This window comes from Nannobrachium achirus (assembly GCF_963921795.1).
Source record: "Nannobrachium achirus genome assembly, chromosome: 19".
NCBI classification, from domain to species: Eukaryota; Metazoa; Chordata; class Actinopteri; order Myctophiformes; family Myctophidae; genus Nannobrachium; species Nannobrachium achirus.
In genome coordinates this window covers 19,224,031-19,244,835 of record NC_137826.1, presented here as the reverse complement: position 1 = coordinate 19,244,835, position 20,805 = coordinate 19,224,031, and the positions used below count along the sequence as shown (strand labels likewise).

The window sequence follows — 20,805 nt, the reverse complement described above, 5'->3', positions numbered from 1 at the left end:
AAAAGCTCACAACCTGTAGGCTGTACAACAAAGTATACAGGGCTTAAGTGGTTCACTGAACTGGAGTTTAATGTCACCTTTGCCAAGAAGGATTCTCCTTTGGTTGAGTGGTAAATGTTTGTTTCCCCATTCCGGGGACATGGGTTTGAGTCCACATGGTTACCTTGGGGGCTCGTTTGGGATCTGATTACCCTGTGGGGAGGAGAAGGGTGAATGTTGCAGATCAGCCCTGGCGGAAGTCAAGAAGCTTAATGCTACAAGTGTTGAGAGAGGGCGAGATCATTTAGCGACCTACAACCGGGTCGCGACGTGGTCGGTAGTTTTCAGCGACCGGGTCGCTAAATCGACCGACTGGGACGGTAAAACCACCGACCGGGACGGTAAAACCACCAACCGGGACGCTAGAACCACCGACCGGGACGCTAAAACCACCGACCGGGACGCTAAAACACCGACCGGGTCGCTAAATCGACCGACCGGGACGCTAAAACCACCGACCGGGACGCTAAAACCACCGACCGGGTCGCTAATTCCACCGACCGGGACGCTAATTCCACCGACTGGGACGCTAATTCCACCGACCGGGACGCTAATCCAGCGACCGGGTAGGTAAATCCACCGACCGGTGGTCGCTTCCACCGACCACCGGGCTACTAACCCTAACCCTAACCCTAAACCTAACCTCAGTAACCTTACCTCAGTTAGGCTAACCTGCCACGCAACCTCCCGACCGGGTCGCTAAATCACCGACCGCGTCGCTAAATCACCGACCGCGCCGCTAAAGCGAGCGACCGGGTCGCTAAATCGACCGACTGGGGCGCAAAATCTTCCGACCGGGTCACTAGATGTACCAACCGGGTCGCTAAATCTACCGACCTAAAACTGCAGGCAGGTCGGTAGATTTAGCGACCGGGTCGGTCGATTTAGCGGCGCGGTCGGTGATTTAGTGACCCGGTCGCTCGATTTAGCGACCCGGTCGCTGAAAACTACCGACCACGTCGCGACCCGGTTGTAGGTCGCTAAATGATCTCGCTCCTACTGCAAGTGTTATGTCTGTTATCGCCCTCTTCCAACTGTGAGAGGTAATAGTAACCATATCGGAAATACAAGAGCTTGTGGTGTCCAATTGAGTGCACGGTCTGCTTAAAATAACGTTATTGACATTATCAACCAGTAGGTATCCTGTCTAAATTGTCTCTAGAATAGTAGAGAGACCACCTCGAACCACTGCAGATGCTCTAGTCTAGTTATTTTACATTCTCTACCATACGGATTGGTTAAAATAAGTCCCTGATTTGATCTTTAATATTGCCTTGGCCAAGGGGGATTTACCTTTGTTTGAGTAGTAGATCATCATAATCTTTATCTCTCTCATATACTCAACTGAAAGAAAAGTCTTTGGTCATCAGGAATTGGAGTCAAGGTGAATTAATTGTGTGTGTCTGTGGCTGCCATGGCGCAACCTGCATAGCGGGTTCGATTGACATTAAAACAGAGGCTTGTACAACACCCAAGAACACGACTCGAGATCACTGCGATGTTGTTGACGCGCTGCTGTGCTGTGGGATAACTTGCATAACATGCATACCGTGTCTTACACTAATGGACCCACATGATCATCCATTGAACACCATCTGATGCTTTTCACACACACACACGCACACATACACTACACACACACACACACACATACAGGCATGCACATACACCTATAAAAGGTGTGTGCTAAGCCAGGCACGTTCCTCTATCGACCCCTGCAGTAGCCTGAAAGCACTTTGGCCATGGGAAGCCCCTGGGAGCAGAGAGTCAATATACGCCAGTGGGATCCATGATTGATCCCCAGCTGCCCTGCTCAACTTCTCTCCTCCGTCTCATCATCATGCCCTTCTCCCTCACTCCCCCTGCTCTCTGTTCCTGTGCCACTTCCCCTTCTCCTCATCCTCCACTTGTGCCAGCTTTCACCCTAGCTGTGACCTACCCCTTGGGAAAGGGGTGCGTGCGGCTACTCAATTTCAGATTGATGACAGGATTGGTGCCTCAAAAGCAGGAACATTTACTTTCTTCTTTTTTTTTTACGATTTGTGATTTTTTTAAAGGGAGGTTTTTAAGATTCAAGTTCAATATGAAGGTTTAGGCATTAAAAATAAGGTTTAGCCCACAAGGCGAATGGCAAACCGGAATGGTTAATGAATGAATATTACGTTTTGACTCAGAAACTCTCAGATTGCGACCATTCATATTTTGGTAAAAAGTTGGGCATTAACTTTCTGGGCATAAAGAATTCTTGACTTTAGAAAACAGGATGGCATTAAGATTTTCCAGTAGGAAAAAGACTCTTGTGGCCCAGAATGCATGTGCATTATCTAACTTGATATACAGTCGTAAGTAATATTGATATCACTTATGGTAAGCACTTTGTACGTCCGTTATCTCTGTGACCTGGAAGGGAAAGAAAGAGATAATTGCACTGATGTCTGAACGTCAATGAAGATGGTGGCGTCAAATCGGGTGCACCCTCTGCTTCAAATACTTTATTTGAGTATATCAGTATCCAGTATACATTTCAAAGGCAAATATTGCACTTTTTTTAACTCTACCTAATTCCTAGTAAGGGAAAAGGTATCTCTCTCTCTTAACCACTTAAGTATAGTAGTATTCAAATATAGTGTAATTATCATATCTACAAGTTCACATTGCATCTTCAAATATTGTGAAAGTAGATGATCTACAAGCTCACAAGTTGTGGGCTTGTAGATCGTCTTTTTTCCTACTTGAGAATACTTAAATTTTTAAAAGCAAGAATTTTAGTACTTTAACTCAAGTACAAATTTGACTGAGAAACTATGACTTGTAGTTGAGTCATATATGACCAGGAGTATCAATACTTTGTTGAATATTGTGTGCACCACAGGCCAGGGCACAGCCAAACCCTATCCTGTGGTGAGGTATGGGATGGAGTAGTGTGAGCGTTGTGAGAGCGTTTCTTATTTTAATTCCAATGAGTCATTGTGATGCTCATCCTGTCATCTTTATTTAACACTCAAGGGAAGACAGAAAATAGAGGTGTAGGTGTTTGAAAGGAACTGCTATAACAGGTGTGGTTCACAGCGCACACACACACACACACACACACACACACACACACACACACACACACACACACACACACACACACACACACACACACAAACAAAACATCTGGGGCTTTGTTTGAGGCCATATTTTAATGAGACAAAGACACATAGAGAGAGATGGAAATAGAAGAAGAGAAAGAGAGGTCAGCTTTAAACATTGTGATTAGCAGTTCAAAGAGGAACCAAAGGAGCTCCTCCCCTCTCTCGCTCTCTCTCTCGTCTCTCTCTCTCTCTCTCTCTCCCTCTCGTCTCTCTCATCTCATCTTCAAACGGTGTGGATGTGGAGGGAGTCTCGGAGGGCAAGGAGCAGCCTCTCCCTGGTCGACCTTCAGGGGGCATCAACTGGCGGAGGGAAGGCAGCTTTGTTCTGGGCCTGCGTGGCGTCTCTCTGCAGCTGGGCAGTGATTAAATCGAGGCCCTGGCGTGAGGCCAGGGCCTCGATTTACCACTGCGGTGCACTACTGCCCCCGGTGGGTGGGCTGGGATGTGTCCAACAACTGCATGGTGTTGACGTGACACAAAGAAGTGACAACAACAGCATAACGTTGTCGAGTGGAAACCTTGTATGTCCAAAACCGTTCGTTTTTGTATTCATAATTTTTAAAATCCATCGCGAGGCGTCGTGTGCTTGAAGATATGCTATTTTCACTAGTTTTGTGCAACAGTCCTGTATGATGAAGCAGGGCTTTACTTTACGAAAAAACATACACATTTGAAACTTGGAGATACAAGGTTTCTGCCCGACAGTGACGATAAATCATTTGATCTGTACAGAATAGCACAGAAGAATCTGCCAATTAAAATGGACAAAACATAATTTAATTGAGATAACATTGTATGTATAGGAAAATGTATTTTAGTGGCTGAAATACATCTCAGTTATTAAAGGTTTATTAAAGTTGTACTATGTAACTTTTTTTATAAAACAAATCTTAAAATTCTCCTAACTATTAAATCACAAAAGTTTTAGAAGATCCGCGCCGTGAATTTCAGCCTGTAAAGCCTTCTCTATATGTAAACTGAGATCCTTGCCGTGGACCGGATCTCGCGCCAAAATTGCGTCATCACACTACCGGCCAATCACAGCGAGGGTTATACAACTGCCGGCCAATCACAGCGCATCTTGAAGTGGGGTCGCTATGGCAGCCATATTTGTTGTCGCCCGTTTGTACCATCCCTTCTCTAGGTAATTTCGCCTACCAGGCAGGGTGAAGGAGTCCGTATCTCTGGAATTACTGAACGCACAGGAACAAGGGACCCCTTAAAAGATAGATCTCAGCGAGGTGGAGGCAGACGCGGGGGTCTGAAGGTACGAAAAACGGACGAAAGACGCGGACGCGACCGCGGTTTGCTATAGGGCTAATGACCACTAGTTGGGCAACTTACACAGTATGGCTTTAAGTAACAGAACATGTTAAGGTCAGGATACCAATTTTCAGGAAAATGGTCTGTGTATTATGATATAGACATGTACTGATGCCGGTATGTTTGTTTCACGATTTTGAAATGCATGTCAGGAACTGCAACGAAACAAAGATCTTCCACACACTACCTATTGCCCTTAACCAGATGGATATCAGATACAAGATCCAGCTGGATTCCGATGCTGCTCAGTATGGCGGCCATGGAAGACTTGACCATCAGATGGAGATGTTCACTGAGCCCTTCGCCTTTAAGAACAGGGAGCACTCTTTGAAGGTGAAGGACCTCCACTAATAGCTCAAATCTTTGAGTATTCATTTACCAGAAAGTGTGAGGGTCCATTCAGGGGTGTCACAATGGGGGGGAAAGTGGGACTGAGTTACTAGGGCCCAAGGTGGAGGGGCCTTAATTATTTTATACTTTAGCTATTGAAAAATAGCAGATATACAAGCTTGTAGCTATTTTTGAAAAGTCGTGAAAATGTGTGCAAATCTTTGAATATGTGTATTTTTTAAGCGAACATTTGTAACTCAAATCTTGCTTCTAGGGGGTCCCTGGAACTAAATATTTTGAGATGGGGGTCCGTGGCCAAATACATATCATTTTGGGGGTCCTTCAAGTTTGAGGGCCACTGACATAGAAACATAGGTTTTTAAAAAAACCTTAGAAGGATTTGAAATAGCACTTACAGTAGCAAGAATTGTCACGTTTAAAAAAAAATAGCAGATCTACAAGCTCGCAGCACGGCAGTCGGTGCCGCACTGTGAGCTTGTAGATCTGCTATTTTTCAATAGGTAAAGCACAAAATAATGAGTAATAATGCGTAATACACCCCCTCCCCCTTCATGGGGGGCCCGCAGTGAATCCTTGTACCCAGGGCCCAGAATTTGGTGCGACACCCCTGGTGAAGGACCTCCACTAATAGCTCAAATCTTTGAGTGTTATAATTTACCAGGACGTGCGAGGGTCCATACTCACACACTGACTTAAATTAACACTCAGGACGTGTGCTGTGCACTTAGCTATTTGATTAATATCACCTTGTGATTACACACACACACACACACACACACACACACACACACACACACACACACACACACACACACACACTCTTACATGTTCACATTTGGTGGTCAAGGGGCTTTGATTTAGGTGCGAAGGTGAATAGGTAACACACACTTAACTTCCTCAGCCAGCACTGCCGATGTGCCCTTGAGCAGGGCTCATGTCCCCCAGTAGAGGAGCAGCCAGCCCAGCCCAGAGCAGAAGATTAGTGGGAGTCCTCTTGGGCAGCTTAGAGGTATGAATGTCACTGTATGATGTGAATGTAAATCAGGAAAGAGCTTTAAAAAGGAATGTGATTGCACGTGCTCAGCCAACCATTTCCCTGCTTAAACCGGCAAAAAAAAGAAAAGGGTAAAAGCAGAGAAGTCAGGCCAAGTCTTTTTGCTTAAACATTTGAGAGATGCTAATTTCCACCTGCAGAGGAGCGGTTGAATGATGGCTGCGCCCCAGGACCTGTTCACGGAGGCTTGACAGAAAGATGGGGAGAGAGAATGCATTCAGGGAGACTCATCATTTATCCTTACGTAATTACTCTAAAATCAAGGTGCAGAAAAATCTGCGCTCGGGCTGGTGGTAGACACAAAAAAAAGCCCTGAGCACTGAAGGACCATCTGAAACATACCTAGTCTGCCTGGGAATGAGAAGAGGATGAGGGGAAGAGGATGAAGGAGAAGAGCGGTGCAGAGAGGGAGAAAGGAAAGCGGCGAGATGAAAGGGCCAGGGTGGAAAATAAAGTCGATGTGAGGTCAAAGAGGCGTAAGAGAAATGGCCCAATGAGGCGTCTGCTCCGGTGATTAATCAGTAGGGTGGTGGCCTGGCGGGGTGAAGAGAAGTGTGACAGAAAAGGCAAAAGAAAGTGAAAGTTGTGCCCGTGGTACTCTGCCTGCCGCACACTGAAAATATCAAATCAACAAGCTACAATGTTGAAGAGACAAAACCAAAGGATATTACAGAATAGGAATAACCTGCATTCATGGTCAGATGGTTTAGGTGATGATGCTAGGTAAGTACTGTGTGTTCAGTCACAGGAAAACCTAACGTGGACACCATTGTATGCACAGTTTAATTAAAATCAAACCGTCTTCACTTTATTGACCGTTCAGGTTTTCCAGGTTCAAGGGTGTTCAATGTCACACACTCATACAATTCAGCTGGGTAGCAGCATTAGGGGCAGTGACATTGTACTTGAAGCTTCAGGTTTATTGTCCAATAAAGCTTCAGGTTTATTGTCCAATAAAGTATAAACAGACTTCTCAAGGGGCTTTCAAAAACAGTTGATTGTCTAAACTTTCTCATTTCAGTGCTCCCATTGTCTTGTCTTGTCTTGTCTTGTCTTGTCTTGTCTTGTCTTGTCTTGTCTTGTCCAGTACGTTACTCAAATAAGCTGTTGAAAAATACTAGTGCCTTAGGGCTAATGTTAATTTGGCCCTGATCTGGTAATGACGTGGTGCACATTGTGTGTGTGTGTGTGTGTGTGTGTGTGTGTGTGTGTGTGTGTGTGTGTGTGTGTGTGTGTGTGTGTGTGTGTGTGTGTGTGTGTGTGTGTGTGTGTGTGTGTGTGTGTGTGTGTGTGTGTGTGTGTGTGTGTGTGTGTGTGTGTGTGCGTGCGTGCGTGCTTACGTACAGACGCACATATACACACACACACACACACACTTAATGTTTTTAATCTTTTAATTCATCCACTTTCTCTCTTTTCTTTCTCCTCTCCCGTAATTCCCCGCAAAGCGTCTGTCAACTTAGCTTTTCTGCCCCAAGAGAACTTTAGTGAGAGCGTGTTCACTTGTAATCTGGGGACCATTATGAGCCGTGATGGGACAGGACAGGAGCAGAGTACAGTAGGAACACCTAATCTGCTCCAATGCTGGGCTGATGTCAGTTGACGTGTGGCTTTGGATAATGTTTGCATTGTTCATTAACAGGCAAATCCTCTCCTCTCACCTCACCTCCTCCCCTCTATTCTCGTCTCCTCTCTACTCGCTTCCTCTCGCCTCGCCTCACCTCACCCCTAGGGATGGGACGATGCGCGATATTATCGTTTATCGTGATAAAAAATACTCACGATAATGGTATCGTGGAGATTTAATTTATCGAGATATTGTCCTCTGTCATGCACTGGGATCAATTCACCTTTTATTTGCCGAGCTGCATATCTGGTACCACTTAAACCCTCTATAATTGGTAAAAGTTACTTATAATATACATACTTGATACTTTCTTTTTTTTCACTCTCTATAAAATGTCTTTGACAAAAAATAGCAGATCTACAAGCTCACGACGCGTTGTGAGCTTATAGATCTGGTATTTTTTGGCAAATGTTCCGCCCCAGGATAATGGATTTTGATCAACGCGATAATATCGTAAATCGCGTTTTTTTTTTGTCACAATAATCGTGATATGACATTTTCATATCGTCCCATCCCTACTCACCCCCCTTGCCTCCTCTCGCCTCACCTAACCCCCTATTCTCTCCTCTACCCTTGCCTCCTCTTCTGACCCCCCCCCCTCTCTCTGTCTGTTTGTCCTCTCCTCTCCCCTTCCCCTCGTGAGCCAGCTTATCCACCGTGTGTGTTTCACATGCATACACACGCCCCGGCGAGCGGGATTGTGACAGGAAATGAATATTTAAGCACTGAGCCGCAGGTGTGTTAGCAGGCAGCCATTCCTTGAGTCTTATACCACATCATTTATTTACCAAGCCGCGGCTTCAAAGTGGGCTTAAACTTTATCATTTTCCCACTGTGTTCTTTTTAATCAGGCACATCATCTCCACCACCTCCCCTCTCTCAGCATTCATTTCCATCCTCATCTCTCCCAGGTGCCGGTGGCAGAGATGAAGCCTCTCCGTGGAGAGTGTGTATGAAAGCAGTCTGGCTGCCCCACCTCTCTAGTGGGGAGATCAGAGCCCACCAGTGTTCCTAAATCCTCAATATGAGTCCAAGCAGGTACCCTAGGACACCTGCTTTCAAAGTGGGGCAGGGGGACCAATTGGAAAGGAAGGGAGAATACAAATCATTTTATTTGTACTAGACACATTTAGTCTGGGGCCTTAGGGAGATAAAATGGTCGTTTTGTGCTAATCAGTCTAAAAGATTTGCACAGATGTAGCCCAGACTAATTGGGGGCATGACGTTTTTGTCAAAATGTTTCTCAAAACATTTTAAAAAATTGCCACAGCCCATGGAAAGGTTTGCGACCCCCCGGCTTTCTGAAGAGTTTTTAACATGCATACAGAACCACATGTATGCACACACATTGTATGATGATTTCTACACGTGTGCACTAAAGGCTTAAGATACAGCTACAGGGCAAGAGAAGTAGGCTACTTTAGATACAGCAGGGTAAAAATAGATGGAGAGAGAAAGTGTGTGTGTGTGTGTGTGTGTGTGTGTGTGTGTGTGTGTGTGTGTGTGTGTGTGTGTGTGTGTGTGTGTGTGTGTGTGTGTGTGTGTGTGTGTGTGCGTGCGTGCGTGCGTGCACGCTATGCCCCGCCCCACCCATACATTTAGATGTGTGTGTGTGTGGGATGCAAAGCGCAGACATCTGATGTACAGTAGAGTACTCCTGTCCAGGCCCGGGGTGTCTTAACCGCGGCAAAGTCTTCCAAGTGATTAGGCTTTGATGTCCCCCCCCCCCCCCCCCCCCCACAGTGGTATATGAGAGGAGCAGGGAGGAGACACAGGAGGAATGGTACACAGGGGAGGAGGAAGAGGAAGGAGGGATGGGTTAGAAGGAGAGGAAAGGTGATGTTGCTGACACGGTGCTTTCAGAGAGAGAGAGAGAGAGAGAGGGAGGGAGAGAGACAGACAGACAGACAGAGGGGGAGACAGGGAGAGAGAAAGCAAGACGGGGAGAGAGACAGAGAGAGAGGGTCTGGGAGAAAGGGAGAGAGAGAGACATGAGGCAAAGACATAGATAGAAAAAGAGGGGAAAACGAGAGTAGAGAGAAAGCAACAGAGGGGAAAGTGCGGGGGAGAGACCGACTGTGTGTGTGTGTGTGTGTGTGTGTGTGTGTGTGTGTGTGTGTGTGTGTGTGTGTGTGTGTGTGTGTGTGTGAGTGAGAGTGAGAGTGAGAGAGAGAGAGAGAGACACACACACAAAGAGAGAGAGGGAGAGTGGAGAACTTTCTACCCTCTGACTTTAAAAAAGAAAAAAGTTTCCATCACTTCTCGATCAGCACTCTCTGGGCACAAAACAACCGCAGAGATAATGGGAAGTACTGCGTGTGTGTGTGTGTGTGTGTGCGTGCATGTGCGTGTGCCAGTGTGTGTGAGCTGTAGAGACTGTAGACAGAAGGGGATGTAGGAAGGAACAGAACGATACTTTGTCGTGATCTTTGTCTGAGGACGTCTGCTGCACTGTAATTAAAGAAGCCACACATGGAATCAGACAGTCCCTCTGTGTGTGTGTGTGTGCGTGCGTGCGCGCGCGCGTGTGTGTGTGCTTGTGCGTGCGTGTGCTTTTGTTTTTCAGTATCTGCAGGCTTATTTGTGTTCAGACAGCTTCTGTCCCTGAAATTCAATGGAGCCTATTAGTCACTTTATTTCTGCACAGTGACTGGCGGTTCTAAGCTTTGTATACACACACACTACTTTTATCTTTGCTGTTTTCTGTGCTGTCATGGGGAGAGCAGAATGCACACAAAGGGCCAGCGTATAGAAATTACACTGCATCCAATCCAGATATTGTACAATTACTAACAACTCAGAGCTCAAGTCATTGTATGAAGTTCATGCGAGAATTTTCTTCAGTACTTAAAGTATATTGGTGCAACACTGCATGAAATGATTCATGCAGGATTTCTGAGCAGTATATAAAGGACTCTTACAGCAGTGGTCCTCAAATGTTTTAATGTCCAGTTTGGTATGCATTATAGGGCAGAGTCACAAACCTGTAAGGGTGCATTTGGTCCATAACTATCGATAATTCAGCTGGAACCCTCTCTCAAGGTCTGAGGGGCTCCATGTTGAGAACAACTGGCCTATAGACTAAGGAAACATTCACAAGCAGGACACTGTGAAACCAAATGCATGTTTTGCACAGTGTACTAAACTAAAGGTACGAAGAAATGAATATCAGCTTGTCATGCAATAGATGATGGTAATAATAAACCTGGTAGTGGCTCGTATTATTGCAACCGAACGTCGCAGTTTACCATGGGAAATGTCACAGCTTGTCTCTGTGTGTGTACCCATTTTTATGGTCTAGGGGTTTAGTGCTCTGACATCATGCTCTGATGTCACTGTGATGACACATCCGGTACATCTTGTCCACGTATCCGTGTATCTCTGAAGGTCACGCCTGGCACTGTGGTTCCCTTGACACATCACTGTGACATCACCTACTGTATGTAAAAGTCCATGTATGGGTATTCCACAGAATCCCTTTTATGCCCTTATATGAAGATCCCTGATGTCATCGATATACATCACTGGCCAGATGGCCAAGACAAGGCCCATATCTGTATGGCTGGTTCAGATAGGGATCTCCATGTATGGGCATAAAAGGGATTGTATGTTGTGATGTCATGGGAACCACTCTTAACAGAATCCCTTTTATGCCCATACATGGAGATCCCTGATGTCATCAATATTAAGCCCATATATCTGACTTCATATGGGAATGCCAAATCTGTGTGGCTGGTTCAGACAGTAATCTCCATGTATGGGCATAAAAGCAATGCACCATATACAGTACATGGATCTCCATATATGGGTACCAGGGGTCTCCATATATGGGTAACTGATCCTGGCCACTGTTGCCCTGAGGCGTCTTACTAGTATCCTGAATATGCAGACAAAGGCAGAAGGCTGTATATACTGTACGTTACGTCAGTACACTGTAAAATACTCACTGTTGATTTACCTTTGGGTGTACAAGTGTAACCAAACGTACCCGTAGGACATTTGCACACTTTTTATGAATAGATAAATGAACACTGTGGATTTCACTGTTGTATATCATACCTCATTCATTTTATTAGCAAAGAAAAACTAAAACAAAACAAAAGAGAATTGGAGTATTTACACATTGTGGGTGGCATTAAAGTGAGACCAGATCGGACAGAATAAGGTTTGATTTCCCCCAAAAGTGACATGTACTGTAGGAGTGTAACCACATAACCACATTGTGCCGGGTTCCACTTCTGGGCTCAGGAACTGCCTTCCTGATCCTGTCTGGGGTAATGGGGGGCATACAAAATCACATTAAAACTACAAAAGTGGCATGATTTGATGGTTTTGGAATACAAGCCTTCAGCTAAATGGATGTGGATAGTGACACCACCCTCCTATCAAAGCGCTTGTCATTGCGTTTGATCCCTCCCTTGTGGCAGTGTCCCCATGACAGATTTACAAGAGTGTGTACAAATGGAACCAAATGGACCCGTAAAGGGTCCTTATGTACACTCTCTGAGTTAAAATGGACACTGTGGATTTTACTGTGCACACATTGTGTGTTTAAAAAGCCACATTATTCGGCTTCATTGTGAGTTATAATGAGTGCAAATGAAGCCTTGGATCCTGCAGATTGGCTTTTAGAGTCTGCTGCAGGTTGCATGAAGGGGATATTTTGGTTGGCATCCCTTCTGCCGCACTGATCTGAAGTCAGTTTGAATTTAAAATATCCTTTGGTGCTCTCCTCACACATACACACAATCTTGCAGCTTACCTACAGCATTAAGCCAGCCCACCACGCACACACGCACACCACACGCACACACGTGTGCGCGCGCGCACACACACACACACACACACACACACACACACACACACACACACACACACACACACACACACACACACACGATTGACAACCTAGGTTACTGAGTCTGTACTAATATTACACCTGTTTTCATACCACATAATTATCTTGAATGGACACATAAAGACGTGCGTGCAATGATTTGATGAACCCTTGGGAGGAACACAATCATTCATGACACCTACGTACGTTCATGTTTTCACTCACCATAGTTCACATGCAGCCAGTCCATCAGCAAATGTCACTGTATATCGTTGGCATTTAACAGAGACTGAACTAAGTGCAGACCTTACACCTTGCCACAAATAAGGGGGGAAAAACTGCCCTTTATAGGGGCTTATAGTGACCCCAAGTGGCTTTTAGTTGAATTACAGCACCATGTCTCAGTCTTTGGGACAGTTTTTTCTCTGGCAGTTGACCCACAAGACAACACTTCAGTGTGGTTCTCAACTATGGTTCTGGGGATCCAGAATAAATATTTTTTTTTTCTTCTTTTTTTCCTCTGGTGAATGCCTCTGAATGCAATGCATGATTTAATTATGCTAGACCCAAGTGGCTAAATGAGCTTCTAACTAAGGGAGTGGTATGAAAAGCATTGGTGTTGTGAACTTTAGGAGCAGAGTAATTTTGGGTGCCTTAATGTGCATTGAACACTTAAACCCTATACATGTATACTTTGTTGACCGGGTTCCTCCAGGGATCTATACTTGGTCCCCTCCTTTTTTCCTTCTACACAAAATCTGTTCACAAACAATAAATAGTCGTTCAAGTGTGTTCGTTCCTACATATGTATAGCTTGCCATTTTAACAGGCTGTTGTCTGATGATTTTCAATACTACAAATCATGGTCACGTTAGAAACGTTAGTTTCAAATAATTAGGTAAATAATAAAGGATAATTTAGTCTTATATGTGTGCCTACATAAACAGTTCATTCATCATAAGTGTATATTACGCATAAGCTTACCAGAACTTGTCTCATGATGCATTGTATCATTTGAAGATGTTTTCCAATTATGCATTGCTCTTTTTCCTCCTTTCCTTGTTTTTCCTCCTTCAGGTCTATATTCCATGTCGGACAGCAATAGTTCTGACCAAAGAAAACATGAATTGTTGAAAAGAAAAGCTGTGACACAACAAAACGGATGATTTCCCCAACTTCTCCGTAATGGGAACCTGGAATGTGGACGTCACCAAAGAGTGGGAGTCTGCAAAATGTGTGAACCTGGATACACGCAAGCACAAACACAGGTGTACGCGCCCAAGTACACAATTATTTTAGAACTGAGGGGTCTCGTCATTTGTTGTTGTAGGAAGTCATGTTTATCTTAATAAGAAATGTGCTTTGTTAGTATTTTCCATGCCTTACAGTAGTGCCTTGAGACCCTATTGTATACAGTATTTACTCCTAACGGAGTAGAGTGAATTGTAATGGAGTAATCTCACTCTGTAGAACTTTCTTTTACAGTAACTACCAAGATTGTTTGTATTCACACACCAGAGGTCTTGTTGCTATGGCAGCAAATCTCGTCTTTATTTTCTAGGTCTGTGTGGAACGTTTACACAAATAAGACGAATACAATGTTACGATACACAGGGGGATCTTTGTCAGTGTGCCTTAAAGCAGGGGTCTTCAACGTTTTCAGGCCAAGGACCCCTTAGCTGAGAGTGAGTTGAAGCAGGGACCCCCTCTACATATTGTATAAATGTGTGATGCAGATTTTCATCAATTTCATAGATTCATAGACCTGTTTGACAGCACTGTCATCAGTCTATGTTGGATTCATGTTAATGTGTATTTTCAGACATTTAACCACTTAAATCGACGATATTTTGTAAACTTCACCTTTCACTATGTACTTGATCTGCTCTTTTTTATGTCTACACCAAACCTATTGCCAAAAATAGCCGATCTACAAGCTCTCAACGCCTTGTGCTGCGAGGCGTTGAGAGCTTGTAGATCGGCTATTTTTGGCTAAAGTCCTCCTCAGAAATCGGAATAGGGATTCAAGTTGTTAATTTAAAAGAGTTATCCTATCACACAAGGTTTTGGAGGACCCCCTGTAATAACTCTGAGGACCCCTTAGGTGTCCCGGACCCCCTGTTGAAGACCCCTGCCTTAAAGATCTATGAGTTGTGTAGCATCAGTCCAGAGTTGTGAATCATCTTTTACCTGACTCCCATACTTTGGCTCAACACCAGAGAAAGTGATGTGGGTACAAATGACCGTGAACTGAGTAGAAAATGTGCCATTGAAATGATGGAAAATACAATAATTTGAGCAAAGAAATATAAACAAATATTTTCCTCTACACAGTTATAGTAGGTGATAACAACCTAGAGCTGAACACTGTCTGTCGTGTCTAATGGCTATGAGGCGTTGAACTGAGTGCTTGAATTCCCTCCATCGTGATTACCCGACAGAGAACTACAGGCTGAAAGATAATCATGACCTGCTGAGGCAGTGGGCTTTAAAAACCAAATCCATAATCCAAATGTCAACATCGCCACGAGAGAGGACCCAGACATGTACACGAAGGAGAAATAATTTCAGTTGCTTCCAGCTCTCAAGTAGGCCTACAAGGAATATTAATGTTTGAATGCTTAAAAAAGATCGGGTTTTCACTATATTCCAGAGCTGCAGAATGGTAATTTGCATTCTTATCATTTGTCGACATGGGGTAAAGCAAACCTGGATTTTGGAGTTCTACTGAGACTGATAACATTTTGAAAAGCTTGTATTGTGCAGGTTGTACGCTTAGAGGAGCAGTGTGTGGGCTTGTACTATGCTTCCAAGAAATGATTGGGGGGTTTAAAACAAAACTCATTAATGGGGAGTGAGATCTTTATCTCCCATTATTATTTTAATGGCACAGTGTCATTCCTAACACTAATTAATCACAATACATCACTCAGACTTCATGTGCGGTGACACTTTAATTTCAGGACAGATATTATCACCCTTTCTGCGAAGATTACAGTACATGATGTAAAATAATCGCCATGTAATTACCCTTTTGTGCACATTTCATTGTCGTTAATTAACTCATTCCCTGCCAGGCCCGATAGTCCCGAGATTATTCCAATGTCTTTCCCCGCCAGGCCCGATAGTCCCGAGAATTAAAAAAAAAAAAAAAAAAAAAAAATTTTTTTTTTCAAAAATTTTTTTTTTCCAATTTTTTTTTTGACCCCCAAAAATGGAGTAGGCATGATAGCAATCGCGAAATTGCATGTTTAACCCCCATAGCAACCCCATCTTTCAAGCATGGCAGCCATTTTGGCAGCCATCTTTGTTAAACATAGTGGCTGTTATCTCATGAATGCCTGAACGGATTTCCATTCGGATTTTTTTGTTTGAAAGCTGTGAGCAATGTGAACACACGTGGTGCATTATCTAGGCATGGGTGTGCATGATCCGTGCACACCCAATTACATGGAAGTCTATGGAGACGAATGGCAGGTGGGAGTACGGAGGTATGTTAAAATGGCGGTCAATGTGTTAAAGAAAGGGAACTTTTATCAAATTGCCGAATACTTTCTGTCTGTTACTTACTAATTGTTTATTTACATATTAAATACAATTCTGGTACTATAGAATCCATAACGAGCTAAGGTCAACTGGATTGGATCTTGTCATCTTGTGGTTAGATTTAGTCTTAGGCATACAGTGTAGCAATTGTAATATTAGCTTTACCTTTAGACTACACAGAGATACCAGTAAAACGCCTAAGGGCGACGGGCGAGGTCGCGCCATGTCTTGGCCATCTGGCCAGTGATGTATATCGGACCAGGTACCCATATATGGAGGTCCATGTACTGTATATGGAGATATGCTGTGAGACCCTGTTAAGTTATTTGTTATGTGAAAGTCCTGTGACATCTGACATCATACATACAATCCCTTTTATGCCCATATACAGTATGGAGATCCCTGTCTGTGTAGAACCAGCCACACAGGTATGGGCTGTCTTGGCCATCTGTCTTGGCCATATATGGATTCTGTTAGTGTGGTATGTGGTCTCCATATATGGGAAATCCCATATGAAGTCCTGTTAGATATGGGCTTAATATTGTTGACATCAGGGATCTCCATATACTGTATGGGCATAAAAAGGAATCTGTTAGTGGTTCCCCTGACATCAGAGTGATGTCAGAGCGTCAGACCCATAGACCTTAGAAACCTGACACAGACAGACGGAGACGAGATGTGCCGTTTCTCATACTAAACTACGACCTACGGGCGATGAAATGACTTCATAACTGTGTACATCAGCAAGAGGAGAAGACGACAGCCAGCCCCATGGCCTCCCCTAAGTAACAAGAAATCTTGTGAAATAAAATGTTGTCAACCAATCATCAAGGATGATGATACACGAAAGAAGAAGAACTGTGTACTGAGAGTTTTTATTATTATTATTATTATTATTATTACCCGTATGGTTCCCCCTGTGATAAAAATGAAGTAATGGGGGCTGGTGCATTTGAAAAAATTAAATACAAAAATTATAAAAAGAAGTAAATGGAATCACTCGCCTCATCCTCATCTATCTCACTCACTGGCTCTCTCTTTCTCTTCACCTTTTATTTGACAGACAGATTGAGGGATAACGGAACGGATGGATACTGTTGGTTGGTAGATAGATAGATAGATAGATAGATCTAGATTCATTGTTGGGGTGGAAGAGTCACTTTCATCTTCCTTTCCTTTCTTCCTTCTGCCCTGCATCTCGTGACACAGCTAACTGCCTGATTTACACACCTTGTCATTGTGAATCGGCCATGAATCTTCATCAAAGCGGTGGTTCAAACACATAAAGCAGCACCCGAACAGGTTTAGTGAACTAATTATTGCTTTTTCCAGACAGATGTATCATTGGGAAGGTATCTTTTAAGCTTGTGGTGGAGGCAAATGTAGACTCCAGACCTGCTTCTGGTAGCTTAAACTGACTGCCACGTTGTTAATCTTGTTTGTTTTTCATGGAGAAATGAAGACTTCCGTAGTGTTCCATATTCTTCTTACCAATGTGTCATACTTCATTACTACCACCTTCATTATAGCTAATAACCTCATAATTAAAAAGTGTGGAGTCTGACCTGAACCTCTGAAGAATTAATGTGAATAATAATGACACCGAGAGCTGCCTCTTGAAATTATTATCTAAATGTTTTATCACAAAATGACACCTTGTTTGAGTTTGACCTGTTTTAATATTCTCAAGCCACCCAAACCTAATCTCAGAATGAAATTTCAGCTCTCCCCCTTTTGTTAATATGTGACACAATGGAGACCTATGATCACATTAACAGATGAGGTGGAAGGGGAGTGAGAGAGCGGCGGAGATGGTGATAAATTCCAGCAGAAGACGTCCGGATATTAAAAATGTGACACTGCATGGTGTCTCAATAACTCCTGAGGACAGAGGGATCCTCACATTGGCCAAGGATCTGGGTGATAAATGGTTATTTAACAGAAGCTTTTTCCTGAACTGCTGTAAAAAAAAAAAAAGAAATACTTATTTTTAAATGGGTAATACAATAACTGTTCTAAATTAAGTGTATTGTATTGTAAACAAGGTTACAGCCCTGAATTGAGTACAAAGCACCCCAATGTAAACAAGCCATAGTGCTTTCTGGTTTAAATCCTAGGTATTCAGTACTGCTTTTCCTATGCGAACTGCTAATAATGTATTCAATCAATCAATCGATCCCTGAAACCCCCCCAAATGCCAATAATTAACAAATCACATCCAAAAGCACATAATGCCATGGAGTTATAATTAATATTGAGACAAGCCCATTCCTTACCAATAGAGGGCAGCAACGCGGAAGACTCGCGGCGTGGACCTGTCAATTCATTTCCCACGAACAAGAGAGAAACCAGGCAGCAGTGTTGCCATGTCTGCTTAATATAAGCAACTTTGGGCTTGTTTTTCTGTACTTTTGCGTCACACAATGTTTTAATTATTTCAACCAGTGGTTCTCAACTATTTTCAATTCATGAACCCCAAATTAATATGAATTGAGTACAAAGGACTCAATTAACAATTTAAAAACAAGCCATTGTGCTTTCTTGGGTTTAAAACCTTTTAGTAGACCTTGTATAGAAAGGAGACAGCTTAGGTGGTTCGGGCATCTAGTACGGATCCCGAGCGAAGGTCCTAGATGCACGTCCCACTGAGAGGAGACCCCGTGGCAGACCAAAGACCAGATGGAGAAAGACAATTTCATCTCCACACACTGGCCTGGGGGACACCTGGGGATCCCCCCGGAGGAAGTGGATAAGGTTGCTCAGGAGAGGGAACGACACTAATCTCAGTTGGAACTGTTACCCCTGCAATCCGATTCCAGATAAGCGGTTGAAGATGGATGTACAGTATGGTAGGTTGGTAGTAAATTAGACGCCTCCTGCCTTCTGAGAGTCTAGTTTATGAGGCTAGATGGATGTATCTGAACTGTAGGCCTACTGTCTTTTGCTTTCCTATGCGAACGTCTAATAAAGTATTCAATCAATCAATGTAGGCTATTTGTCTCATCCCCAACACTATAGGCCTATCTGAAAATGTTTTGTGCCTGGGAGCCCCGTACCAGATTTGTGTTCTTCCAAAAATTCCACATTTTATTTCAAGATTTATTGAAAATAGCAGATCTACAAACTCACTACAGTACGTATTGCATTTTCAGTACGTAGCCTCGTAAACCGCCTCCTCCTGGAGCAACATTCCATCTTATCTATCTATAAATGCGACAAATCTCTGTCTGTTTGTTTGTTTGTAATCCACGTATCTCGAGAACCGTTCGTCCCACCGGCTTCAGATTCGGCACGCGCGTTCCCCGCCGCCGCGCGGAGTGCAGTGCAGGGCCTCGACCCGACCTGACTCGCGGTTTTCCGAAACCGGCGCAAAACGTTCGGAATCTCCTTATGCGGAGCTGATTGTTGACATCAGGCTGTTCCGGAGGAAATCGGCGCAAGCGCTGACTCATTGTGACATCACTTCATAAAAGGCTGTGACATCACGTACGCCACATGAGTCAACACAAAATCTCTGTGAATGTGTATGTATGTATGTAATCCGCGTATCTCGAGAACCCTTCTTCCCACCGGCACGCGCGTTCTCCAGATATGGGCATAAAGTCTGACATCAGAGTTTTCTGCAACCGGTACTGTGTGTGCAGAGATCTTCATATATGGGCATAAGTGGACAAAGACAAACAGATGGTCAAAACGGGTCCTATGACAACAGGTATATTGGGGTTTGCATTAAAGGGTGGGGTATTCATGGGGTTTGCATTAAAGGGTGGGGCATTCATTCCCTATTTCAAATTCGGCACGTGCGTTCCCCACCGCAGCAGGTAGTGCAGTGCTCGGCCTCGACCCGACCCGACCCGATACACGATTTTCTGGAACCAGCACGAAAGGTTCGGATTCTGATGTCTGACATCAGGATTTTCCGGAACTGGCACTGTGTCTGCATAGATCTCCATTTATGGGCATAAAATGGATGCAGACAGACAAATACAGATATCTCCATATATGAGCATAAATGGACACAGGCAAACAGATGGTCAAAGATCTCCATATATGGGCATAAAGTGGACGCAGACAGACAGATACAGATATCTCCATATATGGGCATAAATGGACACAGGCAAACAGATGGTCAAAACGGGTCCTATGACAACAGGTATAATGGGGTTTGCATTAAGTTTGTCTCCTCCTCCATCTGTTTGTCTGTGTCCCTTTATTCCCATTATGGAGATCTCTGTATCTGTCTGTGCCTCCGACTGTGTTGCAGACACAGTGCCGGTTCCCCCTTTAATGCAAACCCCATTATACCTGTTGTCATAGGACCCGTTTTGACCATCTGTTTGAAAAAGCGACAGAAATCTCATATATGGGCATAAAATGGACGCAGATAAACAGATATCTCCATATATGGCATATATGGGCATACAATGGATGCAGAATCACAAAGATCTCCATATACGGGCATAAAAGGGACACAGACAGACAGATACAGAGATCTCCATATATGGGCATAAAACGGACGCAGATAGACAAATATCTCCATATATGGGCATATATGGGCATAAAATGGACCCAGAACTATAACTGCAGTGATCTCCATATATGGACATAAAATGGACACCGACAGACAGACAGATACAGATATCTCCATATATGGGCATAAATGGACACAGGCAGACAAATGGTCAAAACGGGTCCTATGAAAACAGGTATAATGGGGTTTGCATTAAAGGGCGGGGCATTCATTCCCTATTTACATTGTTCCGAGTTGGCCAGGTCGCCGACTAGACGCTGGGCCGCCCGAAGGGCGGCCCAGCTTCTAGTATATACAATTGAGCAAAAGCCGCATCCCACTTCCAAGCCCATTCACGCCCACTTTCCATCCACTTCAATT

At 43.9% G+C, this 20,805-nt stretch overlaps 1 protein-coding gene across 1 annotated transcript in view; it reads left to right on the top strand.

The window, feature by feature from the left end:
- Positions 1–13,830, top strand: part of LOC308305192 (1,4-alpha-glucan-branching enzyme-like) — a 176,153-nt gene extending 162,323 nt beyond the window's left edge. The window contains exons 15-16 of the mRNA XM_080749908.1: positions 4,715–4,832; positions 13,446–13,830. Coding sequence (XP_080606034.1) covers positions 4,715–4,832; positions 13,446–13,502 — 175 coding nt within the window. The 3' untranslated portion in view covers positions 13,503–13,830. The remainder of the gene's footprint in view (positions 1–4,714; positions 4,833–13,445) is intronic.
- The last annotated feature ends 6,975 nt before the right edge of the window (positions 13,831–20,805 follow it).